The sequence below is a fragment of the Oxyura jamaicensis genome, chromosome 14 (genome assembly GCF_011077185.1).
Source record: "Oxyura jamaicensis isolate SHBP4307 breed ruddy duck chromosome 14, BPBGC_Ojam_1.0, whole genome shotgun sequence".
Classification (NCBI taxonomy): domain Eukaryota; kingdom Metazoa; phylum Chordata; class Aves; order Anseriformes; family Anatidae; genus Oxyura; species Oxyura jamaicensis.
Genome location: NC_048906.1, coordinates 9451817 through 9479401, shown reverse-complemented (window position 1 = coordinate 9479401; position 27585 = coordinate 9451817). Strand labels below are relative to the sequence as shown.

The window sequence follows — 27585 nt, the reverse complement described above, 5'->3', positions numbered from 1 at the left end:
CTTGATGGGCATTTCTCATTACTGGTAGTCTGGACTCCTAGCTGATCTTTATTTGCTCACTTTTTTCCTCTTGTTATAAGAGAGTAAGGGACTTCTAGGACATGTTTAGCCCAGTGGTGATCATCACCTTAGCTGGATGCTCTGCTATCACACACTGTTATTTTTCCTAATCTTCCTTAAAATAAGAGCTGTTATCTTTCTTTCCAGCTAGGCTTCCTGGAACACTGAAGGCCAACGTTTAAAGATACTTCATTGCTTTTTTTTTTTTCACTATTTCAGAGGGTTTTAATAAAAATTACGTAATTACACGCTTTTCAAAATAGCCAATAAACATCTAGTTGCATTTTCAGGTACCTAAATAAATAGTTACAATAGGATTCTAACATTCTAAAATGAGAATCTCTGGTCACTGAAACGTGGCACCAACTCACCCTGCTGTGTCTTAAATACAGGGAACAGGTGGCTACTTCATAAACGAGCTGCTGTTTTTCCTGCATGCTTTGCCACAAGGCAAAGACCTTGGGCATTGGGTGGTCAAAACTCCCATTCCGAGGCTACAAGTGTGATCTCTCCAGAAGACGGCAGCCATACCACTGAAAAATGCTTGTTGCATAGGTCCAGACTCAGCTGGGGACTTATATGTAAATACCGCTTCAGTCTTCAGGTGTGTTTTTGTTGCACTTCAACTATATAGACAGATTTCTACAGGAGGGGGAAATAAAAAAATACTGGAAAGCCTCAGCTTTTCAATAAAAAGATGGCCTACACTATTAGAAGGCTTCCTCTTTTTTTTTTTTTTTAATAGTCTTCAGTCATTTAATTATCAACTAAGTAAATAGGGAGAGGAAGGAGCAGAGAAGATAAAAGAGGGCACAAACATATTTGGTTGTTTAAGTTTTATTCCTCATGGTGCTGTGCAACATTTCTGTTCTCCATCAAACTAATTAGTGGAAAACTCCATCCATAAAGCCCTGCCTGAGCTTATTGCTAGGTCAATGAGCCTGTGCTCTTTCTGGTAGTGAGTGCTGTCTGTGATTATTGCATTCATTATTTTTTATATAGGAAATAATACCTCTGTCTTGATCTGTATAAACACATAGATTTCTGTTCCAAATCAAACTTCCTCTGTACTATGTGTTGTTGCTGGGAGGGAGTAGAGAGCTAATACAGTGTCAAATCAATTAAAAGAATGCAATTTCATAAAAATACCCAATAGTAGTTAATGTTTATTCTATTATGCAAGATAAACTGGGGCAGATGAGTTACATTGATTACATTTACACATAACTCTAAAACAAAGCATTCAGTGTGTGCTGACTGTAGACATGGATGTGCCCTTAGACTGCTGGGTTCTCTTCCATATGCTTCAGATCCAACATTACATAAGGCTGGACAATGACCTGCATTTACTGGTCATGAGCAGTTTTGTTCAGACTGTTGTAGATCCTCCCCAAAGAGATGCTGATGAAGGATGGAGCCTCAGTGTGAACATTGTGATGTTGAACACTAGATAAAGTCAAGGTCAATTCAAAGGGAGCTGCTTTCTCTGACCTGCACAAAGCTGGTGGGGTCAAGAATGGGAATTCTTAGTTCCTGCCATAAATGGAGCCCAAATTCCTTGGCTAACCTAGTGTTGATTATTAATTTGGACATAAGGAGAGCTGCACGTGAAGCTGTATGCTCTTCAAATCAACCTGGGCATTTATTGTAGGAACAGCACCATTAGTATGCAGCCTTCCTTCTACCAGCAACTCCACCTTTCCCAGCTGTGGTTCACAAAAAATAAACAAACAAACAAAAAACACCCTAGATTTTTGCAGAAGAACCGACGTCCATCGTTGTCTTTCATCTTCCTGTCTCACCAGGTTCATTTTGTTAGAGATATCAGAGGTGTGGATTAGAGACCTGTGAACTACAGCTTCCAGCTCTTTTATGAATTTGCTTACAATTCTGTAGAATCTTTCTGATGCTCCCTTGTTTCGTGTTTTTTTTTTTTTTTTTTTTTTTTTTTTTAATCTGTTTCAGCCTCTGTCTCTCAGGTATCAAAACTTCAGTTCTAGTTCTGGTGATTATAGCCAGGAGCTGCATCTAAAATCATTCTTTGCTTAACAAAACTCACTGAGTAAATTCTAATTCTCTTTGTCCTTTTAATCTTATTTGCTGTAGTATTTTCTTTAATAATTAGATTTAATGTCAGAATGTACAACTGACAATCAGTTAGTCATTTCACCCATTCTTCACACCCCAAGAATCCGTTATACTCACTTGTTCCACAGTTGTAAAGTACGTAACAGTCCTAGATTCCAAACTCCTCTGATATTACCATGTTTCAGAAAAAAGATTTCATCAAGAGCATGGAAGTTTTCAGTCTGTGTCTTTCAGGACATACTGGAAATCTGGAACTTCTAAGTGCTAAATGGTTTGGACTTTGTCTGATACAGTTTTTACTTATTAGCTGAAGTGTGAAGGCTTTCTGAAAGCCAAGCTGAAGCTCTAATGCCTATCGTTCTAACCATTACTTCTATAATAAAATGTTCATAGAATCACAGAATCATAGAATATCCTGAGTTGGAAGGGACCCTTAAGGATCATCAAGTCCAACTCTTGACACCGCACAGGTCTACCCAAAAGCTCAGACCATGTGACTAAGTGCACAGTCCAATCTCTTCTTAAATTCAGACAGGCTCGGTGCAGTGACAACTTCCCTGGGGAGCCTGTTCCAGTGTGCAACCACCCTCTCTGTGAAGAACACAGAGAGGGTGGTTGAGCAGTGAGGTTCCTACCTGAGCAGTGAGGTACCTACCTAGGTTCAGGTTCCTACCTGAAGTCCAAAGGGTTTACAGTCTAAATGGACTGGACAGACAGATGATTGGAAATTCCTCTGTACATAGTCTATATGATGGCCACTGAGATGCAAAGTGGTCAAGACCTACACCGCAGTCACTGAACGGTGCAGTGACCATTCTCTAGGTAGCTGCTCCCTGCTAGTGGATCCACACCCCTCACCGCTTGGACTCTGAGGGACAAAGCTTTTAGATGTATGTTCAAGAAGACGGCATGGTACTGCTGGTGTCTGGGGAAAGGGACTAAAAGAAAGCATGTCATGAACTGAAATCCTTAGTTTTGCAACTTGTCCTAAAGGCAGGAAGTTGACTTTATTGATTTTAGATGGAGCAGAGAGATCTGCTGTTTAAAACAACAGGATGATACAGGTCTCCTGAGTGTTTGACAACTTACTTCCTTAAAGTGAATGTTAAATATTTTCCTTTCTCCTTACAGGAGCCCTTTTTTAAGGTGTAGTGTATCAGCTTTGTTCTCCATGTTCTCCATACCACAAGAGGAGGAGAGCAACAGATGCGTTTCTTCATGTTCTTCAAGGTCTTGCAACTCTTGCCTGGGGATATTTCTCAGTTTCTGGTTTCTTCTAATTTCCTTCTGTTTGAAAGAATAAGATAAAATAGGGAGAAGCCATCTGCATATTTGTACCACACAGACAAGGATTATTTCATTTGCAATGAGCTTAATGGTACTCTGAAGAATCAGATTTGTTTATTATTTTAGGGAATGGGATGATGTTTCTGCTTAAAAAATAACTTATCAAATATAACATTTGTGAGACCTTGTCTGGAAATGCATTCACGTGGCAGCTTTTTTTTTTTTTTTTTTTTTTTTGTCATTTGTAAAACTGACTCTGGAATGATGGCTTTAGTGATTAAAGACTGAAAGAAAGAGGTCTTGGAATAACCAATGGATTCTCCAGCATATGTTAATATATTCTGTTTGGAAAGGTTACTTCCATTTATATTTCAGATGAAAATACTTTCTGACTTTATGACATGTAATCACTTTTTTTTTTTTTTTTCCCCAGGAGCTAAATATTCAGGTTAACACTGGCGATAAGATTCTAAGAAATTTGTGGTGAATTATATTAATGAGAAAGTGCTGATTTCAGTAAAAACTTATTTTAAAAGACCGGAAATAAAGCAGCATACTTAGAGAGTCAGTTCTAAATAATTTTTATTTTATTTTATTATACTGTATCATCTAAAGAAAGTTTCTTACAGTAATGGTAAAAATAATAAAAGGAACAAGAACTTCTAATTTAATAAAAAATAGGTTTGGTTTTGCCTCTAAAAATTCTGGAAATTTCACTTAACTGCATTTTTTTTTGTCTCTTTCCATCTCATTTGGCACCAGAAAGAACTCTCAAATTGCCAGGTGTTTCTCCTGAAAAGGAAATGTCGATTCAAAGGGCCCTAGCCAGAGAATCCAGAACATTCTGCAGATTTTCTGCAGAACAAGTCCTTCTCTTGAAAGCTGATGTTTATGCAGGCCAGCTGTCTAATGTGTGAGATTCAGGTGGATATGGGATACACCTGGCACTGCTGGCAGCTAGTGAGGTTCTTCATGTATGTCTGCCACTGGGAGAAACAATCTCTCCTTGCAGAAATTCACTGCTCCATCCTTCAGCCTCCCCAGGGAAAATCTGTCACGTGAAGTAGGTCTGGGTTAGGAAATGTTTTCCAGAGCTCTAAAATAGGATGGAGGCTTGGATTTTTTTTTCCTTTTCCAGGTTAGGACATAAATCACACCTTTCTGTTTTTCCCTGAAACATTTTCTGCTCCTTTACAGCCAGTCCCACCTTTACTACTTGAAGCACTCATTTGAGGGTAGGAAATCATTCAGATTCAGGTCACTCCTCCCTGCTAGAGCTGGCGAAGGGATCCCAGCAGCTTAAGAAGGTGTTTTTAGACATGAAGCTAGGAGAGACAGAGAATGACTAGCTGCCACAGTGTTGATAGTAAAAAGAAAGTAAAAGATAGTAAAAAAGTAAGAGATGGTCATCAGGGCTGACCTTCATAACACCATGGTTAAACAGCTACTAGTATGGAAGGCAACTGGTTTTAGGGAACTCAGATGTCTCTGCAATACACTGTGGTCAGGTGGCTGTGGGCCTAACCTGATGGCAATAACATGACTATTGATAAATATTTTAGAGAGCCGTCACCTGTGCTCTCCGCTGCCTCACATTTTTAATAACCTAGCTTAAAGAGCCCTCCTGATGAAGTTTACAGGGGCAGCAATAGGGTGGTGTAGGGTTTTCTAGCTAGGTCTCCTGACGAAGGACTTTAACTTGGAAGACTGGAACACAAGCTGAGTTTGCAGAGGAGGAGCAAGTGAAATGGTGAGCCCCACTGCTGTACCTTGAGGTAGGGTCTCCTGCCAAGTGCTTTGTTATTTTTGAGGAGAGAGTTGTGCCACTGTGCTTGTGAGTGTGGGAGCAGGTGTAGCTGGCACTACTGGAGCAGTAACTCTGTTTGCTCCCAGTTTCTGTCATGTTGTTCACTGGTATTGGGCACTGTAGAGAATAAAGATAAAGAATTAGTTTCCCCCTAAAGGGACAAGGCTTAACATCTCTTGCAAAAACTGACCGATAGCCTTGTGTGCCTTATGTGTCTTGCTTCAGGAGTTTGCTCTGTCTGAATGAAGATTCAGAGTTAGAAAGCAATGAAGAGCCTGTAACGAATTCCTGGGCTTTGCAGGGCTGAGAATTTTATTTATTTATTTATTTTTTCCTGAGAAAAAATGATGAGAAATGTGTAAATTTGGATGTCCTGTCTGCCTTCCTCCCCACTTCCCCCATCATGATCTTCACCTTCTGCTGGAAATAATGTATGAACCAGTTGAGGATAGAGTAGAACTACCACCTGCTGTGTGGATCAGTATGTTTTTTCTAAGATATTATTCCTTGGCTCACTGATACGAAGCCTGTATTTCCAATGGCTTTGGCAGAGTTCTCGAAGTTGTCAAGATACTCAGCTCTAATGCTGTGGTTGCATTTAGAGGGAAGAATTTCAAGTTCATGATGCAATAATAGGTAATGCTTATTAAATTACTTTCTGATACTATCCCAACTTATTTTATAGCTTGTTGAGCCACTGGTCTTGAGACTGTCTGTAAGAAGTACATCAGTGAGCCTTGGTAGCACTGCTCCCTCTAACACAGCAGTGCTTTTCTCCTTGTGGAAGTCTGAGTAGTAGAGGAAGTGTATCAGAGGTGGATAAAGATAAAATTTTAAATCAGTGTTAAATTATTGGACACAAGATCCTCTATTCTAATTGGCGAGACTGGAAGGAACAGGCACTTGACGTGCTGCATTGCATGCTGTGCTGTTGTGTGAACTGCCTGACCCTGTGCCCTACGTGGACAGGGTATGTGAGTGTTTCACCAGTGGCAGTCCACGTGAGTGTATCTAGGCTGGTACTACTGTACCTCTAGTAGTCCATATCTCAGCCTGGGGTGTAGAACAAATTAAGAGATTCAAAGTGAGATTCAAATAGCAAGAAGTTTCTGGAGGGCTGTTATACTAGTATACAGCTGCCCTGGAGAAAGCCTGTTGTGGTCTCTGCATGAGCCAGCTTCTCACACAGTTTTTGCTGCTCTTCTGCCCCACGTCTGAAGGGCACTTATACACTTGTAGCAATGAATGGCATCAGACTTTGGTACTTTTAGGGGGGTTCTTCCTGTGGTTCAGGTAAGGCTAACTGCCAACTGCTTCATTATTTCACTGATAGAGAAAGCTTTTTAGCTGGTAGTTTCCACTTCCAGGTGTTTTCACTGAAGTTTTTTAGGGTCTAGTTTAAGAAAGTTGTTCAGCACAAGCCTAAATTTCATGTGTTTGTGTGCTTAGGACTTAAAGTGAAACAAGAAAATAATTTAAGTGCTTAAATGGGACTATGTAGTTACTTGCCAGACTTCTGTCTGCTGATTTAATCTTATTTACTATAATCCTTGTTTTAAAATAAGGCTAATCTTTATTTTCTTTGTTCTCATCCCGTTCTTTGGAGTAATCAGCATTAATCATACCGGGTACTGGGGTAGTTGTATTAACCATAAGCCAAGATATTCCAATGCATTGGAGAAGCATAGCAAACGTTTTCTTATGTGTGTATATATATGAATTAGTATTTTTTTTCTAGAAACAGTGCTATGGGTAAGCCACTCACTGTTTCCAAACCAGTAATCTTTTAGATTTCATGTTTGCTGTGAGTTGGCTCCTTCAGAGGCTCCTGCTTTTGAGCAAAGAAATAAAATTCCTTTAAGAGGCTCTAGGTTGCTTTTATTTTCAGGCTACTGATGAGGCATTTTTAGGTGCAGGATCTGATCTCATAAACCATGTTGCTCCTGATATGGGTATGTTTTCCATGTCTCATCTGTGCCCACCCCCCCTCCCATCCCCCGCTGCAGTGCCTGGATAACAGTACCTTTATACCATTGACTTTTCATTTTTCTTAGCAGTTAGAGAAGAAAAAAAATAGTAAGAGATTTGGAGTTAATGTGTAAAGTTGCTGTGTTAGCTCACTGGTGGATTTGCAAAATGAATAACTGGAGACTAATACCAAATTTGTTTAATGGGAATATGGGAAGAAAGTAAATGTTTGTGGGATTCTTATGGCTAAAGAAGGGCAATAATTAATGCTTTAATCTGAAGCAAACATGATACACTAGCATTCATCTTCTGGACGCTATCCCAGTTGCACTGGCCAGACAGCTGTGTGGCTTCAGCCTTGGGCACTTGCAGGGTGCTTTGTGCAAGGCCGAATGTCAGGCAGCTGGGTGCTCCTGAGGGGAGAGTGGCAGGATCTTTTCAGTGGGGCTGGTGACAGGACAAGAGACAGTGGGCACAAACTGAAACACAGGAGGAATGTGAGGAAATGTATTTTTACTGTCAGGGTGACTGAACAGGCACAAGTTGCTCAGAGAAGCTGTGGAGTCTCTCTCCCTGGAGATTCAAAAGCTGCCTGGATATAGTCCTGGGCAAGCAGCTCTAGATGGCCCTGCCTGAGCAGGGGAGTTGGAGAAGATGTTCTCCAGAGGTCACTTCCAACCTAGACCTTTCTGTGTAGAAACAGGAGAAGAGCCAATGCTGGGAGGGAGGTGGTAGCTTGATGACATGGCTGCCAGCCAGCTCTCCCTGTGTCACAGGCAGAGCAGCCTCCAGTGGGGAAGTTTAACTTAATACCAGTCAGCACAAACTTCTAGTTACTGATTTGAGTATTGAGAAAACACATGAACACGATTAAGAAATCTTTCAGAAATCTTATTGTTACAGGAAATACCTGCCTTTGTAGGAGAGAGGAGTTGAAGTTACCCTTCTTTTGTGTAATGTGTGAATATAATGTAATAGATGGTTGATTCTTGGGTATAGAAGCTGGTAATGTCCCTGCATGATGCAGAGCTCTGGAACTGTGAAGATTTAGGGTCAGCAGACAATTATTCCCATCTGACAGGTCAGATAATTCTGCAACCACCCTAAATGTATCTACTGCAGGGTGCATAATTGCTATGTAACCGAATACCTGAACTTCTCCACTGTGAAGATGGTGTTTTAGTACAGGTAAAAGAGGCTTTTAGCTTCTTTGCTACAGTGCTTGGCTGACATTTTGGAGACTGGCATTATTGACTGTCCAAATGAATGATTCCATGCAGCCAGACTGAAGCTAAATGGGCCCCAGTTGTTGCTTCTGGAAGGAATGCGTGCCAAAACAAGGGCCACTGTGGCAGTCTAAGAGAGGAAGATGCCAGACCAATGCATTGCGGTGTTTGGTCTGCAGATAACACATTCGTGTTTTGATCTTGAAGAAAAATGGCTGAAGTCTCCCTTTCTGCTGTGAGGAAGAGGTACACAAGGAAGATTTATGTATAGTAGCTAGCATTACAGCTACAAACAAGTTATGTACAACATACAGAACTGAGAGGTTTCTGGACCTACTCCCAAGTGCAGGATATTGTCCTGCAAACTGATCAGGATTGAGGCATATGGAAAAGCTGCTGTATCTGGAGAAGCTTGCCCATCCACATGAGGTATGGGTCTGAATTGAAATCCTGAAGTGAAAGTAATTTTCTTTAGGATTTGTAGGTAAATTAAATTCTGCAGTTAAACCTTGCATTTCAGTTTAGTCCAGTGCTCTGCTCAGGCAAGTATTAGTTCTCATTAGTAGCTACTAGAAAGATTCTGGAAGCTGTATTATGCGAATATAATGGAATAAAATACAGTCCTGAGTATTTATGCAGTGCCAAGTATTAATTAGGTGGAAAGATACCAGCAATTGACTGAACTTTCTGCATGTAATTTTATTAATGTGTTTAATCCGCATTAGTGATGTATTATAATTCTTTGGGTACATGTTTTTCTAGCACATTTAACACTTGCGAGTTTATTCTTGGGGTTTAGTTTATCTGTGTTGTAAAAGAAACAATGGAGGCTGAGCTCTAGGCTTCCAACCTTAAGCTAAGCCTTCAAGTACTTTGTTTGGAAGGAACAGCTGGTAAGGGATGACAGCATGGAGACTGTCACCAGGGGTCCTCGTGTGCCTGCAGGCATGCATTTGGAGCTGGGGAGAGAGGCCAGCATTTTCTAAATAAAGCAGAAGTCCCATTTAAAGGTGTGCATCTGGCTCCTTGGAGGCTTTAAAAATACCAGCTGAAGTACCTCTGCTTCAGATTGTTGTTTTTTTTTTTTTCACTAGACTTGATGTTCCAGTGATGTGCTTGATTAAAATTTTCCTGATGGAATGAATGTTTTCATCGGGCAGCTAAGAACTCAATGGTTACATTTAAGGCTGTAGTTATGGCAGAGTATGCGTCTGAGCTACAGGTTTGAGTTACTGTGGCATATGAGCCAGTTTGACATTGAATTATGTTTCCAAATGACTCAATTCGTCTCCCAGCCACCCCACAATCCTTAGATGGGTGGATGGAAGGCTTCACCGAGCGCTTTATCGGCCAACTGGTGTTCTCTGAATGGTGGCTGATAATAGCGTGATGACCTTGCAGCGATAAGAGTTGCAAAAGGGAAGAAAAAAAAGGAGCAAAGTAGGTAATTTACGCTTGCAAGGACAAAATATACAAATCATATTAGAGATAAAGAAATCATCAGGCTTATGATGACAGTGTTTGCTGTAGGTGATGTTATCACAAGATGCTGTAGCTACTTTATCTTGGAGTCTAATACACAGACAAGACATGCTGGTTTAAAAAACAATTCCAAATCAAAAGGCCCTGGGGGAATTAACTTTGCAATGTGCTTGGTTTGTTCTCTGAATGTAGATAACAGTAAGGGCTAAAGCAGCATAGAAAGCACTGTGTAGTCTACTGGCAACTTTTTTTGTCATACTTGTGTTTTTTTTTTTTTTTTGTCAGTGCACAAGCAGGGTTAAGTCAGCAGACAAAAAGGATTGCTGGTGTGGAGCTGGAATCTGGACAGATGTGAACTAAAGCTGGTGGAGCACCAACGTTTTACACGTGCTCACAATTTGTGCGTGCGTTATGTCTCATGTGAAATCTGTTATTCTTAGTGATTTTCTAGTGGCTTTGTATTGCAGTTTGCTTGATAAAAGAGTATTTTAGTCCTCAGGTCGTTAAGTGACTTTGGTAGCGTGCTGTTGGGTAGGATGTGCAATGAAAGTAAATCACAAGGCTCAAAATCAGATACTCTTATAACTTACAAGTGTGTTAAAGTTGGAATAATGATGCCTTTGACGGTATGCAGCCTTACAAGTGTCTATGTAGTCACGGCCATGTATGTTGAGTTGCACAGTATCAGAATAATGCTTTAAATCTGGAATAGGATCTTGTTAATCTAATGAGTGAATAGGAGTGGAGAAAAAGAAAATAAGTTTGGTTCTTGAAGCAAGGTTTCATTAATTAGAAAACATTCATAGCTGCGAGTTTGCCAGTACAGACAAATAATTAATTTTTATATTACCAAATATATTTTCATTTCCAGTAATTATAGGAGAAATGGAAGCGTTTCTTCTAGGAATTGTTTTTCCAGTTACTGTGTTAGTTGAGAATATTTGCTAATGGCTGAATATAACGAGTATCACTATTAACTATCTTGATTTTTTTTCTTTAAATGGAATTGCTGAAGGCACTTCAAATCTATCCCAATTACTGTATCATACAGTTATTGTAAAACTAGTAATTAAACTTGATGTTTTTCTTGCTCTACATTAAAAACTTTGCTCTGCTAATATTGTGTTATTTCCCTAGGCACCTTTTTGTTGACAAATATTTATTGCCTTAAATATTGTGAAGTATGTGACAAAAATTAAAGGAATTGAATTCTGGTCTGTAGGGGCTTCTAGCAAAGCCTTGAATGGACTGGTTGGCTGACGTACCAAGTACAGGTCTCAGCTGTTACTGCTTATAGTGAAAGCCAAGCATTACATTGAGGATTTAAATACACCAGCTATGTGATAAAGACAGTGAGGCTGGAGCAAAGTGTTTCATGTCTCTCGTGGTGGTGTGGCTCCTCAAGGGTTCTTTTCCATCCCTTTTCTGAGTGGTATCTCTATTGCTAACTGGAGCCTTCCCACGGTTTTCCAGGGTTGGTGCAGCCTGAGCTCCTGTTGCTACCTGAAGCAGTTAGCTGACTCAAGGTCTGGATGGCGCATGTGGAGCATCCCTTGAACTGCCGTGTTTGGATGTGGGCAGCATGGTAAGTGTGGTCTGCCATGAGACCTGCTGAGGGCTGATGTGTCACTGAACAATGAGAAGCTGATTGTCCTCAGGCCACACAAAGACAACTGAACTGCAGGGAGCTTGAGACAGTGTCATTTGTAGCCTGATGGTTCAAACAGAAAGGGAACATTAAATCATGAGGCTTCATCTCAAGTTTGATGCGTATTGGAAAGCTAAGACTGTGAATATTAAGATTTGTCTGTGGTGAATGTGGTTGCTTGATTGAGGAGTTAGGACTTGATATCTGCCTAGATCATATATTTTGTGGGCTGTAAAATGAAGTGGTAGATAAATGACAATGACAAGGTTGGGAAAGAAACCATTAGCAGTGCAACTTAATATCCAAGCTATGCGAGGCCTTCTGGAGCATCAGGTAGCCATCCCATATCTGTTATCAACCAGCCTGGCTCTGCTGAATGTGTAGGTGCCAAGGTCTGCCCTGCAGCCAGGGCTACTGCAGTGGAAGGAGGCTGGGCAGCAGGCTTCACAGGAATCGCAGCATGCTGCTGTGAGCTCTTTCTGACAACTTGATTTTAACTCAAATGGAATAGCTGATTTAAAAAAAAAAAGTGTCTAAGTGTCTCCATGTTACAGAGTATTATTAGGGATGCACTGTATCTGAAGAGCTGTGAAGAATTAGTAATGGTAAAATCAAAGGTGAATCGAAAGGGAGTTTATATACTGCTTCACCAAAGTTGACTTTAGGGGAAAATAAAACCCTGAAGGGATATCACTGAAATATATTAAAGGTGTTAGGCAGTGGTAGTGAATTAAAAAGAATTAGTCTAACAACATAAAATACTTAGAATAATAAGCAACTCTATTCACAAGAGGCTCATTTTACTTAATTCAGAAATATTTAGCAGTCTGTATAATCATACTTGAACATATGATGAAAAATGCATATGGAAATAAGAATACTGCACTTGCTAAATCTACTGAATTAGTCAGAAATGTACATCAATGCATAACATATTTCTCATTAAATGCTGCAGCCTTTTGCTGTTATGATTTTTTTGCTATATATACTGCTGGAAATTATATTGCCTGGTGTAGTAGGACACTTGCATAAGTCTGCCAAAGAGAAAAGCAAGAGATGCAGTAAGGCAGATGTAAGTAATGATCAGCAGTACAACAGACCCCTCCACAACTTGGCTCTGGTTGCTGGTGACTACATATTGGCTGCTGTTGATGGGATAGTATAAAATTAAACAAAGCAAAATAAGTTTTGTCACTGGACATTGGGTTATGTGAAGAAAGCTTAAGTGATAAATTGTAATTCTCCTTAGTTAGCTAGCTGCTTGCAGCAGGGGAAAAAATAAACGTTGGATGGTTCACACAACAAAATACACAGCTAGCTCTTTTGATAGATGGTAAGCTATTTTTCCTGAAACATGTTGGTAAGTATGATGGTGATGTCAGACCTGGTTGTGTACACACATTTGATACAGAAATGATGCTCTTCCAATTAAATAATAGCCAAGGGTAGCTCAGTCCTCAGATCTACAAATTATGATAAATCTAGTAATTTATTTTACACCTGTAAAATAGGAGATACTGATATCCCTTTTTGCCTTTAGTGCCTGTAGATCAGTCTTTCTTGCCTTAAAAATGGTGCTTAGGGTACTGTGTCCAAACCTTACTGGGGACCTTAAAGAGTAAGGATCAACTATTTGACATTCCCATCTATCTGTTATGACACTTGCAGGACAGTAGTTAGTAACTGTTCAGAGTGTATGGCCAGAGTGGTGAAATCTTCCTGATTTGTTACAGTCTAAGTCCCAACAGCTAAGTTTATGTGGAAGAGGGGACCAATTTATTTTTCTGGTTCCCCCGGTAGAGATTTAAAAAAAGAATAAAAAAATCTATGTGAAACAAACACGACTAGTTCCAGACAAAATAATCAAGTGGCAGCAATGGTATAACTTTTGGCTTCCTTAGCTGCCTGGGGGCTGTCTGTCTACTTAGACAGTACTTATCCTAGAAATCTGACCCCTGTCCAACTTCTCTTACACCCTTGGGTGCTATGCTGATGGTAAGGGGGAGATTTACCTGTAAAGAAAAACCTATAGAAGATGGTGGATTGATTCTGGTAGTGTTTCACTTCAACGCTGCACTATCATCCTCAATTGAATCCTTCAGTCACTCACGCTTAGTGCATGTTGGTTTTGGGAGGATGACTTTGGTGCATGTGATTGCGTTTAGGTTGCTCCCGAATAAATGGAGGAGCTCCCCAGTAGGCACACTCCAACTGCTGATGGAGGTGACTTTCAAAGGTGCCTGCCAGACATCATCAAAATGTGTGATAAGAACATGCAGTATAAGGGACTGGACTAAGGCTAGTCCATAGTATAAACCTGTATATTTTTATGAAGTGCTGATGCAAGGCCTTAGCACTAACTGCTTCAGTTACTGATTGCCTCCCTGCCCTGAATTACCTGGAAGTACAGACATGGTCAGTCTGACTCTGTTTTTGTCACTTACCCACCATTGCAGGTAGAAGATTTGGTTGTTCTGTGCCCTGAAATTCCTGATTGTGTTTGGTTTGTGGGAAGCTGGAGAAAACAACAACAAAAAAAGCCATTTGGGTATTGTGGTAGGAAAAGAAGGAAAAAAAAAAAACACGCATGAGGTGGTTGTGTCATGATGTTTATGTTCATTATTTTCTCCTCTATTTTGTATTTTTTTTCTGGTTGTCAGCACATGATGCTGTAGCACTTAAAGATGGACCTGAATTGAAATCTGTCTGCTCCCCCAAGTCCTCGGTTCCTGTCACATCTGTCTAAAGTCCCTCCCACTTGGGGAGGACAGATTCAATACTGAGCTTACACCCACGAGAGCAGGGGTGCAGCTCTGAAAACAGCTTCTGGAAACTCGGAATCAAGGTTGCTTTCACCTTAGACAGTATGTGAAACCTGCACTGAAATCAGCAGCAATGCTTTGGTTTGTTGGAGTGGGCTAGGTTTTTTCTCATTGCTAGTAATCAGTTACGGCATGGAAGATATTCTTGCTGTACTAGGGGTGATGTCAGATGTGATGCACATCACCCCCACCAGCAGGTCTGCACATCTCACTGAGAAATGAGAGTCCCAAACTGCTACCTGGACATGGGCTGTTAACAGGTTTAACTGGAAACATACCAAATAATTAGATTGCTGCTGGCACTCAATAAATGCGTGCTATTTAAGAAGCGATCTGATCTTTCAGTAAATAATAAACCAATCAATTTGAAATAGTTTTGTTGCATTAATCTGTCTCAAACAGTCATGGGTTACTCTAGCAGAAGTTTGTGAGATGACTTAAAATGGGAGCTGTGAATGGAGAAGAAGAGGACTGTTAAGAAAAGTAATTAACATTATTGAAAATAGAATTTGTTCCTGTGAGGTGGGAGTGCTGACTGAACACATGAGCTCCACTTACATTTTATTGTTCAATAGATTTTTTTTTTTAATAATGCTGCAGGCAAATTGTGATAGAAAGGAGAATCACTGGAGTAGAGATTTTTTTGGAATGTTTTATTTGTAGCAATTTTGGAAGGATGCAGAATGGTTTCTCTGAAATAGCTGTTCTGCAGTACGCTTAGAAAGTTATCAAAGAAACTCTAAGCTCATGTTCAAAATCAATCATGTTTGCTTGATGTTAGTCATTTAAAAATGTCATGTTTTAAACTTAGTCTAACAGCTTACATTTGACATCTGGATTTTATTACTAAATTGGTTTTTTCCAGCTGAGAAAAACTTTTTGCATTAAATTATGGCAAATAATTATATTTACTTAATGGTTTTCTAATTCTTAGGTATCTTTTGGAGCCCTGAAAAGCATGGATATACTTTGTCCTTAGTATGTATATGTGGAAACCAAATTCTGTCAGGTGCTTGTGCTTATCGTGGAGACTGGAGCTGCAAATTGTTTATCTGTCTTCTGTTGTGATCTGCATAAGCTTCACCAGGTTTCCTAAGCAAATGTATTTTAGGGGTGTTTGGGGGGGGCAGGCCTGGATGGAGAGCAATGATACGATCTTCCTGTTTTTCTCCTACAGGTTGTATGTTTATATGTGCAGGAAAGTACTGCTGAGCTCCTTGATCTCAGCTTTGTAACACTGACTGTCCAACAGCGATCTCTACTTCTCAATATCAGGAAGGAGTTATTATCAGGGCTGGACAAATGAGGAGCTTTCAGGTGGTGTTAGCTGACATGCCAACATGAGGAAAAATTGTAACAGATAAGCAGACATCTATGAATGCGCAGACAGATTAGGTCTGCGGAGACTGAATGAGAGATGTTTGCTCTACTCTCATTTGCAAAAAAAAAAAAAAGATTTGTCTATTGAAACTGCTTGCAAACTTATTTTTCATTGGGGATTAGGAGGAAAAAATGGATGGTAGAAGCATCATATTTGCTCTTAATTTGCAGGTAATCTTAATCTAAAAATGCTCTATCTTTATTTAAATAAGGGTCAAGTAACACTAAGCTGCTTTGAGTGAAAACAATTCTTTTTTTGTTCTGTCAGTGAACCAAAAAATCAATTTGCCTTTTCAGCCTTGCTGTTGAGCACTGTGACACTTTTATTTGCTTTCCTGATTGTGAATGCGCTTTAATTCTACTCCGCTTTAATTTCCTTCCATCTCTTAGGGTTTTTCCTTTCCATTTTTTCTATGCAATAGTTGAGCTACATGGACAAGATAAGGACGCTGCTCATTGGCAGTGTGACAGGCTGGTATTAACCTGTCCAGAATTTGTCTCATCAAGCAGATGCTTTGTTTAGATGAATTATAAATCCAATCTCTAAAAGCCTCTCAACAATAAGACAAAGCCCTTTGCTTTTCTTTAACAATAATGTAGTGCAATGAAATCAGATCCCTCGTACGCTCTCAGTAATTTATGGTCAGTGCAGAAGCACTAGGATGGTGTTAGTGTCTGCCTTCTGGAAGGATGGAACAAGCTGTTCTTGCTCCTTGGTTGCTGCCTGATACGTGCAGTGTTTTTTTTTCTTTTTGTGGGATGTTAAAAATCCATCAACTCAAAAGCAATGATGCTAAGATACAGGGCTTATTCAGTGCACCCGTCTGAAGCAGCAGCTTTCCATGCCGGTAATAATACGAGTGCTTTGTCTCCCTTGCTCCCTTCCCTGGGCTGGCTGTGTGTGGTGCTGTGCAGGAACTGGAGCACTTGCTGGTCCAGCACTGGTCTGGCTGCCTGAGGAAAGGGCAAATCAAAGAACCTGGCCTGTGGAGAGCCTGTGGAAACTTTTGCAGTGTTCCTTGGCAGATTGGTGCTCTCTGACCTTAGCTCTGGCTCAGGTCTATCTGTACTTTAATTTATTATCCTCTAAAGCAGTGCTTAAGGATTCCAGTGTGTACAAGCAGAGTGCTAAGAAAAAGCTTCCATTTGGATGTAGAAGACATCAAGTTACTGGGCAGCTTGCAGTTAATGCTGTGAGCAGGTGCCTTCATTTGTGGTTCTTTTATTTTCTCAAACTGCACTAGGTGGCAGTGGAGGTGAAAGGGATTTCCTGAGGTGCTGCCAGCTTGTTTGTAAACCTAGCAGTGGTGGTAGAGATGACTGCCCAGGGATGGCTGTAGACAAGCTGGGCATCCTCTACAGGTTGTTGGGCCACTAGTGCTTGAGCTGTTGGCTGGGCAGAGGAAAGTCTGAAGCAGGGGGAGCCTGGGCACAGCTGGGTGCATGAGCAGCCCGCAGCGAGGGGGTGTCGGGGAGCTGCAGCAGGACCAGACAGACCCCCAGGGAAGGGGCAGAGTGGTGGGAAGGGGGCTGCTCAAAGGGGGTTTTAGCTCTTGACTCAAATGCAGCCTGTGATTCTTTAGCATCTGTTTGCGTTGAACAGTCCTTGGTACAGCACTGCTGGTGTTTGCTAGCTCGTGACTGCTGAGCTGTGGCCATTGGGCCTTTGGAAGCTGTTTGATTCTGTCTTGGATGTTGTGTGGTTACTGTTCCTCCTGATAGTCTATGTGACTTCTGTAGTTAAGCTCTTTCTCTGTCTAAAGCCAGCTGTCAGAAGGCCAAAGCTCTCTAACCTGCCTTCATGCAATCCATCTCTCCCTTCCCAGGGGAAGGAGGCAGTGGACAAAGCTCCTCCTGTAGCAGAAGATGTGCCCTGCTGACATGCTGTAGGGTGGAGTACTGCCATCAGCTCTGCGGGAAGCTGGCTTTCTGCTCCTGAGGATCTGGGGCAATCAAGTTTGCTATAAACTCATTCTCCTAATTGCCCATATCCACCAAATGAAAGGTCCTTGTCGTGTTCCTAGGAGCCATCAGTGGGTGGGGATGCCTGCAAACCCCTGATGTGCTGTGATAAGTGTGGGTGGCCAAGGTTTTGGCCAGGATGGGAGTTCCAGTGTGCAAATTGAAGGGGGCTGTAGCCATAACATCCTTGCGGATCACTCCAAGTGTGTGAAACAAACTCCCACTAGGAAATAAGAGATGCAGTGCTAGCCTATGAGGAGAGCGTGGTGGGAGTGAATCACAGGAGGCAAACTTGTCTGTGTCATTGTGGAAGAGGCTGAGAATGACAGACTGAAATGGAGATGGCAAGTCTAAGCTGGAGCTGGCATAATTTCTGTACTGTCTTCTGCGCAACAGCAAGGGTGGAATTTCCCCTGTCGCAGGCAGCGGGAAGAGATTATTCAGACTGGGCTCTCGTTGAATCAAGCACAGCATGAGCTCTAGGAAGGCAGTTGTTGCTGCAGGGATGAATTTGGCCCAGTGAATGTCACATTAGCACATTCAGAACACAAAAATGCCCTTTCTGAAAATTTCTATTGATTTTTATGACAAACGAAATATCACAGGATACGAACACACATTACTCCCCTTCTGCAGAGAGATTCCGCATCCTGTTGAATACTGGTGGGACGGCTGTTGCAAGGGGACTGGCAGAGTGATTCAGCCATGAGGCGGTTGATGGTGAAGTGGCTCTCATGGAAAGCTCTCTGAAACTCGTCTGACTCATCTGGACTTGGATTTACTTAGTGAATGAACACCACATAATTCCTCTGTTTTGCCATGCTTTTTATGACCAAGGCACGTTGGAGTTAAGTGACTTCAGTGTGCACAGTTGAGGATCAAATTATTGTGTGGCACTTGTCCTTAATGTTGATTAAGAGTTGTGCCCAGTGTAATTTCATACTAATAATGAAGCACTCCCTATTGCCGAGTATGCATAGTGGTGTGGGTAGGGTTTAATGCCCTCGCTGTTGCATGATGCATACTATGCCCATACACTGACGAAGCCCGTACCTTATGCTGACTCCTGTTCTTCTCCTTCCCCTTCACCCCACCTGTTTCTCTGCGCGCAGTCCCTGAGGCTGCTAGGTCTGGTGGAGGTTGGTGCAGCAGCTTTACAGCCTGGCTGAGACTTTGGGGTGTTGCAGGCAAAGGTCATCTAGGAGAGCCCGGATGGTCTCATTCCCTTTCCTTTTAAAACACCTTAACTTCTCCCATCTGCCTTTCATCCCCATGGTACGTAGGTCTGGTAGTGACTCAGAGAGGTTGCAGGTGTTTGGCTCAGAGGTTTGGTGGGCAGGAATAAAACTGGGAGGAAACAGGCACAAGGCAACGGAGTGTTTGGGGCTGGAATGTGAAGCGTCTGAAGACAGGCACCTTAATCTCCAGTGCTGACTGCAGCATTGTAGGCATCCTTTCCCGTGCAGTCCCATTTGGAAGCTTAATGCTGTTCATGTATCTGCAACTGAACTTCCCTGAGTATTTTTGATTTGTAAGGAAGATGTGAGTGTGTATCTACAGTTGCAGGAGTGTTTGTTTTTTTTTTTTATTTAAAAAAAAAAGGGGGGGGGGGAAGTGGGGGGGCAAAGGTTGAGAGAGGGGAGCGTAATAATTGAGTTAGTTTGCTATGGATTCCAATTCTCTTGCCAAGCCAGCAGTTGGAGTAGCTAGTCACACAAATGCTGCCTGCATTCTGAACGGTGCAGCCTGCTGTTCTGAGCCCTCCATCGTGTATGGCCTTGTGTTGTGGCTCTTCACTGTTTGTGCCCCTGAGTTTTCTTCCAGATTCAGGGACATGGTACTCCTAAGCTCCATCATCCTGTCCTGAAGCCAGGCGAAGCTACAGGGGATAAGAGCTGTGAAGCCACTCATGCTGCAGTGTAGACACAACCATGTGCACTTGGGTGTGCTCAGCAGGGGCAGTTTGTTCTCCTGCCCTTTATCAGCAGAGTGAAAATGGTTGGTTGTATACAAACCCGCTGGAGAATATTTGTTGTTGCTGGCAAGTGTCTTTGCTATGGGCAATTGCAGATGGAGTTGGTGTTATCAGGAGACAGCCAGAAGACTGGGAGAGACCCTGAGGATGTATAAGAAGACAAAAGCTTTGAGTAGCGATGGCAGGGAAGTCAAGCTGAGAAATGGAACAAAGAAACAGCCTCCTGCAGTTGGATCCTGCTGTGTTCAGGGAAATGAGACCGTGCATTCATTGTTCATAAATAAGTTGGTACTGAAGAGAAGCTTCAGAATACTAGCTTCTCAAATATTATCCCAAAACTTCCCAAATATTACCCCGATACTGCTGGGAGCAAGTGGTGAGGACCATGGGATACTTCTTACTTGCTCAGACTAGCAGGGCAGCAGGTTCTTGCTGAAGATGTGCTGTGTGCAGTGGAACAGTCTTTGGGATATCTTTTCTAACAACTGTGAATTGTTAGAACTCTAGACAATTACTGGAGTTAGCTTCTGGGATTAGCTGTCAGAGGATACTGGTTTCAATGGAAATTGTTCTGTACAAACGGGTGAGATGGCTTTGATAATCTCATTGCTGGCTTCTGGGGAGCAGAATACCAACAAGTCTTTCTGACCTGAGTGAGACCCTCTGTGGTCACCATCTCTGAAAAGCTGCCCTTTTTCCTCAAATTCCTTTTAATATCTCATTCATAATATAAAAACCTCATGGCATGATAATGAATGCTAATAGGTCTGCAGAGGGATAGACGGAGGGTGAACTTCATTAGTCATTCATTAAACTTTATATGTGCTTCTAAAGGCATTATGTACTGCCGTGTCTGTGGGTGGTGTCAAGGAGCATTCACCAAAAGCAGCAAACAGGAGAATCAGTGAGTATTTAAGAACAGAATGAACAAACCCCTGAGTGCTGAGTGCCCCTATGTTACAGAGCCGCAGCTTGGACTGGGGAGGTAGGTCTGTGCTGTGCAGCACTGCTGCAGGTGCTGGAGCTGGTTGGCTCAGCTCTCCAGGCTCTGCTCCTGCAACCAACATAACCACACTTCTGTGGCCCTGCGTGCTACACAACTAAAGTGGAGTGCTGTGTGGGTGCAGCTAGCTGGCCTCTCTGAAGCCGCGTAGCGGATACCCAGGTAGGGCTGTGCTGTGTGGCAGAGCTATCCCTGGGGAGCAAACACAGTAGCCCCTGCAGAGTTTGTGTAATAGGCAGCTGGGATTCTTTCAGGTGAACTGGAGCCAAGTTTTCCTGAGGTTTACAAATGTTTAAATGCTGGCATGACATCTGCGATTACTTCTAACAACAGTGAAGTCAGAATGATTCATGAGCAGAATTAAATTGGCACTGGACAGTAGCTAATGAAGGAAGGACGGATGTAGTCCTAGGCATATTAAAACGGCGTCTTTGACGTGTTACTCTATTCACTTTGATTTTTCACATTTTGAGTGGTGTTTATAGAGTAGGGAACTCTTATTTCCCCCCTCTAACTTGCAAGTTGCTTGAACGTGCTGTGTGTCAGCAAGTCATTTGAACAAATTTTGTCCTTTTTAAAATGGGACTAACCTCTCTTGTAGGTGTGATGTGGGTAGGTGTGTAATACTGCTTAAAGAGTCTGGTCTTCCAGACTGGCTTTGTGTAAATATCTAAGTGTTAAATTAATTAGACTTTGTAGAACTCCTTTGTAGGTAGCTGGGGATCCAGCTATAAGTTTGCCCTCACTTAGAGACATGGAAGGACAGCTAGCTTCTCTTAGGACGACGGACATCCATGGCAGCCTCGGGGCTGAGGCACTTGGCTCAGAGTGTGGGCATAGAGTGGCTCTTGAGTGGAAAGCAGCTGTTCCTCTGCATGGACAGATGGACAGCGGTGCTTCTTGCAGGCAAGATGGTGTTCTTTGCTACTGTTGACTGGGCAGAGCTGATTTGGCAGAAATGATGAGATTCTGAAATGTTGCTCTAAACTGTGTTGGTACCACCAGCCTCCATCACTTCTTAATTGGGAATAAAGATCATGATTTAAAGGAGCCACAGATGCTTTAATTCTTGGGTGACTTGGGTAATGTACACAAGAGTTCACCATCCAGAGGTGAAAGAACTGCCCAAAGATGCTGGAGTATGGGTTGCTGAGAGAGGAACAGACGATAGAAACTGGCACTCTGTGATCTGTTTGAGGTGCGTGAGCATCTGTCCTTCAAGAAGCTGGAGCTAAGTCTCACTGCAGTGACTGGCACAGGACCAGGCAGTGGCAGAGCCTTTGTTTCAAGCTCGTTTTTTTTTTTTTTTTCCTGAGTTTGGTTTCTGGTTTCTAGCAGCTATGTGGGACTTGTAAAATATCCAGCCTGATCTTTGTCTCTGGAAGTTGTTCAACTAGCATGTGTGCTAACTTGTTTTCTGTTTTTAATTTTTTGTTTTATATAAATCATTGATTTTTTTAATTGGTATTTTAGAATGTATCCATAAAGGCTCTTAGAATACCCTCAGTATGTCACTTTGAGCAATGAGAACACTTAGGTTTATTGTCCCAGCATGGGGAGATTTTGTCCCTTGTGCCTAACAGATCAAGCTAATTATGGGCCCTCTGCTCCCTCTTGGTGTAACACATTACTGCCCGGTATTGCTGTCTCTGTCAGAGCAAAGGGCTGGGGAGGGCTTTAGCAGCTGAAGTGGAAATCATGTTTCAGCTCCTGCTTGTCTTGGTGTTTCATTTCACTGTTTTTTTTTATGGCCGTCTGGTAATCTGTTAATTACACCAGGAGCTAAACAGATGCATCTATTGCTCTTGTGTGCAGAAAACTCTTTAAATGCAATACTACTGGTGTCTTATTAGTGGAAGGATATCTTCAGTGAGAAATACTGTCTTTTCTCCCCAGAGATCTGATGACCTTCTTTTATTTATAGGCAGAGTAGAAATGTGTGCTTGTTACTTCTGCACCACGAAGCTTCTACTCAAATCTAGCTCTTTCTATAAATCATTCACAAGCTATTTAACATACCAGCTCTATTTATACTCCAACCCTTGCTTTAAAGTTCATACATAAACCCTGTGGCAGTTTGATGATAAAATGCTTAATTTAGCAGTCGAGATAGCTCTTTGTTTAAAGTTGGGCAATGGACAGGAGATGAATCTTTAAGATGGCAGTGCCAAGGACCTTCGCTGCCTGGCCCTGAGCCTGCCTGCAGCAGAGAGGAGGAAGCCCAGGTGCTGTTCTGGGGGATGCGGTGGCTGCTCCTGACCCTCTGTACCAGGTGCTCCATGGCCATTTCCCTGTCTGCCAAGCCCAGCTGCTGCAGGAGATCTTAATCCACATCAACAAATCTTAAACAAGGCCTGTGAGTGCGTTGCACTCACATTCCTTGAAGCACAGATGTTCCCAGGTACCTGTGAACAGCCCTCAGCATGCAGTAACTGCGCTGTGCTAGCACAGGGTGCTCCTGCTCTGTCCTCACAGCTCCGGGCCAGCCGAGGGGACCGATCAGTCTTCTAAAACCTCTTCTTTCTCCCTTCTCTACGTGTGTCACTAGCCCACAGCACTTCAGTTGTCAGATTCATGGTGCAGCCTCTGTGCGATAGTTGGACATTTGTGGTGTAAATAAGATGGCTGGGATGGTGTATGGGGAAGCAGAGGAGGGTGAGCTGGGGAGGAAGAGAATAGCAGAGGGAGGCAGGGCAGGCTGGAAGCTCTGTAACCTGGCAATGCTGCTGAAGCCAGAGATTCAGGGAAACGATGGCATCAGATAAAAGGTTGCTCTGTAATCATGCAGAACACTTTCTCAGTGGAACAGGGTTAAAAGGCTTTAGCTAGTGCATCCCAGTGCTTTTATTTCAAAAACTGTCCTGTAGAGTTTAGGACTGTTTGAGATCACTAATGGCAGCACATTAAGGAGATACCATGCCACATCCTGTGTAGTCACTGACGCTTTTGAGAACAGCCTCCTTTCTGTGCCCTGTTCATCATCTGGTGTAGTGGGTGGGTTGGGGGGAAGTTCGCTTGCTGAGCGTTGCACTTCAGTGAGCTCTGGCTCCTGACAAGTGCTATTTGCTGAGGAACCTAATTAGGATTAAACTAGGGGCATAAAGATCAACTTGTCACTGATGTGGCCCTGAAAGTGTGAAGTAGTTCTAAAATGGAGGTAGTAACTTCGTACTTGCTTTGCTGTGGGGCAGGAGAGTCTGACTGCTGAATCAGCCTCTAGATGCCCCAGGTAGTTTTCACTCCTGCATTTCAGGATGTCTTCCTACCACAGGGATGCCCACAGTGACCTGGGGTGTTCCCCATCTTACCCTCTGTCCCCACCTCGTATAACCAGAGCCTCATGTGAGAGCTGAGCCCTGATAGGCAGCTACCTGCGGGAGGTGGCAGTGGATGGATGCCCTTACTTCAGACAGATTTCCAGACTTTGCTGTTGCCATGGTTCAAGTTGCTTTTCCTTTCAACTATAAAAACACTAACTCGAGAGCCAGCCAGCCTTGTGATGTGCTTCAGATCAGATTCCTGAAGATCTGTAGGTCTTTCTGGACGTAGCTCAACAGTAAGTTTCACCTGAAGATGCTTACCCTTTATAGAGGGGGCATTTCATTACCTTTTCTCCATTAAAATCAATGCCAATGAAATTTTCATATCTGACAATTGCCTTAGTAACTTGGTAGGGCACTGAGAAGCTCACTTAATGTGTTGCAAATGCGGAATATTTTCTTTGAGTTGGCGTTGACCTGAAATACTTAATTGACTGCTGGAAGTCTGCATCAGACAGGCACAATCCTGTCTATACCAGAGCCTGTCAGACACCAGTTTCTCCCTTGCTACAAGCCCCCGTGCTTCCCACGCATGCTAAAGGATGCCTGACAGAGGGAAACCACTTGCCATCTGTTACGTGCTCTATAAATTCATTTGAGCCTCAGCACTGCTGCTTATGTTGCTGATGCTTTCCTTTAGAAGCCCTGCCTGTTCAGTGCAGCCTTTGCTTCAGACAAACCATCCTCCCGGCTTGATTCGCTTATCGGGAAGTGGCACTGACCTCTGGGGCTGTGTATTCATTCAACATATTTCAGATAAAAGTAAGGAGTTCTTGACAGTCAGGCTGCTCAAACAGGCAAAATAGCACTCTTAAGCTGCCTGCAGAACTGCTTGCTTTGTACTGCTCCTGTTGCTCACAGCGCAGCAAGCTTTTTGGGTTTGTGTTGGGGGCAGGATGGTGTGTGTTAGGGGAGAGAGTGCTTGTTTTGCATGGGTTTTGTGTGTTCTAACGTTCTCCTTTAGCATATCATCTTTCTGCAAAATACCATCATTCATGACTCTGGACTGGTCCTCTACAAAGGCTTCCAAGCAGGCAGTGCGGACTGCTATGTTTACTGGCAGTATTTTGTGAAGCCATCTTGTTGGCTCTGAAGGAGCTGCTGGTGGCCTGAATCATGAATGGCCACGGGTCTGTAATGGCCGGGTGCTATCTCACCCCTTGGCTTCAGTTTCCTGGAGGACCAGTGGGGAGATGGTCACATGCAAGACAGACCCCAAACACCTTACGGCGTGTTCTTCCTGTGTGTTAGTGATGGAAACACATTAAAAATTAGGCAAAAACAATGCATCTCTGAAAACAGTTATGCTGCTTGTTGAAAGCCTAAATACTTTGGGGGAAATGCGATAAAACAGTAGATTGTTCACAGAAACTCCAGCAATCCTGTTGTTAATCAACTGCATCTCCAGGTGTTCTCCCAGCACATCTCAAGACAGTTTCTAAGATCTGTTGTGCAACAAGTGTTAATTTTCATGCTCTTCAGTTTTCTGGTGTGTCTCTTGGCCATTTCCTAAATAAAGGAGATTTTTTGCTATCTTCTGCTTAAAAAGAAATCAAAAGGCAAACCAGAAAACGGGAGTACTGGAAGCTCAACAGCTGTTGTAACACTGGAAAGAGATTAAAGAGGCTATGGTGCTGAGCAAAAGGCTGTTGGATATCCAAATGTACTCCTGAGTATCTGGTATTCCAACTTCTCTGATAGTCAAAGAAAAACTAGTTTAATCACTCCATCCAATCAGTGTTTTCAGAAGCTGCTTTTTCATGCTTGTGTAGTCTACCACAGTTTGCTGTTACTTACAGATGACGTGGGAAAAGCCTCATGGCTGGCTCACAGCCAATGCTTCTCCAGTGTGGGGAGAGAGGACAGGGAAGTGGTGATGGAGTGAGAAGTAGGATGTTGGTATTTATTGTGGTATAACTTCCTACAGAAGCGCTATGAGTTACTTGTGTGCTTTCCCTCTGATACCAAATCATGCAAATACTTACTGTAAGCCTTAATAAATAGAGCAGTGTGTGCATTTGTAAAGCTGCCGTGCTTTGTTTCAGCTGGGATTCCTGATGGGTAGGAGCATGGTTCGGCTGCTGCCTTTGCCCTCCAGGGGTGCACAGCAAGCCGCGAGGGTTCCTTGATGGCACCCAGCAAACCTCTTCTGTGCGTAGGAGCTGGTCGAGCTACCAACGGGCAACAACAGACTATTGAATGAAACAGCTTCTTTAGTCCCTTATCCCTGATCCACTGCAGTTTGTCCTTCAAAATTACAATTTTCTTCTTGAAGTGGTTCACAGATGTAACTTAGTCAAAGGTTTGATCTCTATTTAAGGTTAATAAAGAACCCCTAACAACTGTCTATACTAAATAATGGCTGAGCTGGGAAACTAGCTACCTATGTTTGCTAGCCTAGGGAGGTTTAACTCCTTCCTTGTGAAACCATCATAAGGAATATGCATGACATGCAGCTTGTACTCACATTGTGGTCCCTGACGCAGCCTGGGGCAACATCTGAACTTACCTTAGGCTTTCTGGGGCCCTTCATGGCTGAGGGGACTGTTCAGCATGGAGTAATGATGGAGGAGAAAGGTCCTGGGGAAATAATTATGGTGCCTGTCAGAGAAAGGTTTGTCTGGGTTGAGAATAATCTAGAGATTAAAAAAAAAAGTTTGCCAAATGCTGATAGCAACACAGAAGTGAAACTCGAGGAATTACTCCTGCAACTCCTTCTTAAACAGATAAGACTGCATTGTCAATACCAAATACTTTGAGCATGGTGCTGCTTCTTGAATAGCCACATAAGACATCATATCTGTATATAAACATAGGTGTGTAATACTGAAGCATACAAATGAGAATAGGCTTCTCCTAGCTTTCCTGCCATATTATCCCTATTGGCAAAATAGGGATTAATAACTGCTGGAGGTATAAATTGTTTGCTAGGGGTTTATGTTCTCCTCAGGCTTTTGTTGTGGTTTAAAAAGTCTTCTCAGGCAAATTAATTCATGTCACTTAAGTTTACATGAGTAAGTTTCTGAAGGTCTTTGCAAAGCAGCCCCTTAACACTTAGGAGAAGTTTTAAAGTGCAAATTTATTAAAACATCTAATATTGTAAACACTTTCTGCCATGGAAAACTGCAAACTCACACTTGGGTGGGGCAATGCAGGTAAAGAAAACTTATTTTAAAAGAAAATAGTCTTCTGTATTGCTTGCGGCTATTGTTGGCCTTATGTGAAGTTACTATGCCTTATTTTTTTTCAGGGCAGTGACACCTTGTACATAATTGGATTCAGCTGGCAGGACAGAGCATACCCGAACCCAGCAGGTTTTATGAGACTTCTTCACATGAGTGCACATGGAGAGGTAGAATGAACTAGCAAAAACACATTCACTTTTTTTTTTTTTTTTCCTGAATGAGGCACATGAACATTTCCTTTGTGTAAATCCTGTGTGAGCACTGCTAGTTTGAGTCTGGATTGGTGCTGCTCTGGAGTTGCACACTGAGGTCAAAAGAATAGCAGGCACTCTTCCAGTTAACACAAAGTTCATGTGTTAAAGTCACACATCA

General features: G+C 42.4%; 1 protein-coding gene across 6 annotated transcripts in view; it reads left to right on the top strand.

Moving 5' to 3' along the window:
- The first annotated feature begins 1812 nt into the window (after window positions 1–1812).
- Window positions 1813–27585, top strand: part of LOC118174102 — a 272434-nt gene continuing 246661 nt past the window's right edge. For 3 of the 6 annotated variants that reach the window (XM_035339200.1, XM_035339198.1, XM_035339201.1), the window contains exons 1-4: window positions 1813–2533; window positions 2814–5210; window positions 11392–11503; window positions 27279–27380. In XM_035339200.1, the coding sequence (XP_035195091.1) occupies window positions 11501–11503; window positions 27279–27380 (105 nt within the window). In that variant the 5' untranslated portion in view covers window positions 1813–2533; window positions 2814–5210; window positions 11392–11500. The remainder of the gene's footprint in view (window positions 2534–2813; window positions 5211–11391; window positions 11504–27278; window positions 27381–27585) is intronic. The other 3 variants (XR_004754535.1, XR_004754536.1, XR_004754537.1) reach the window with 1 other exon arrangement.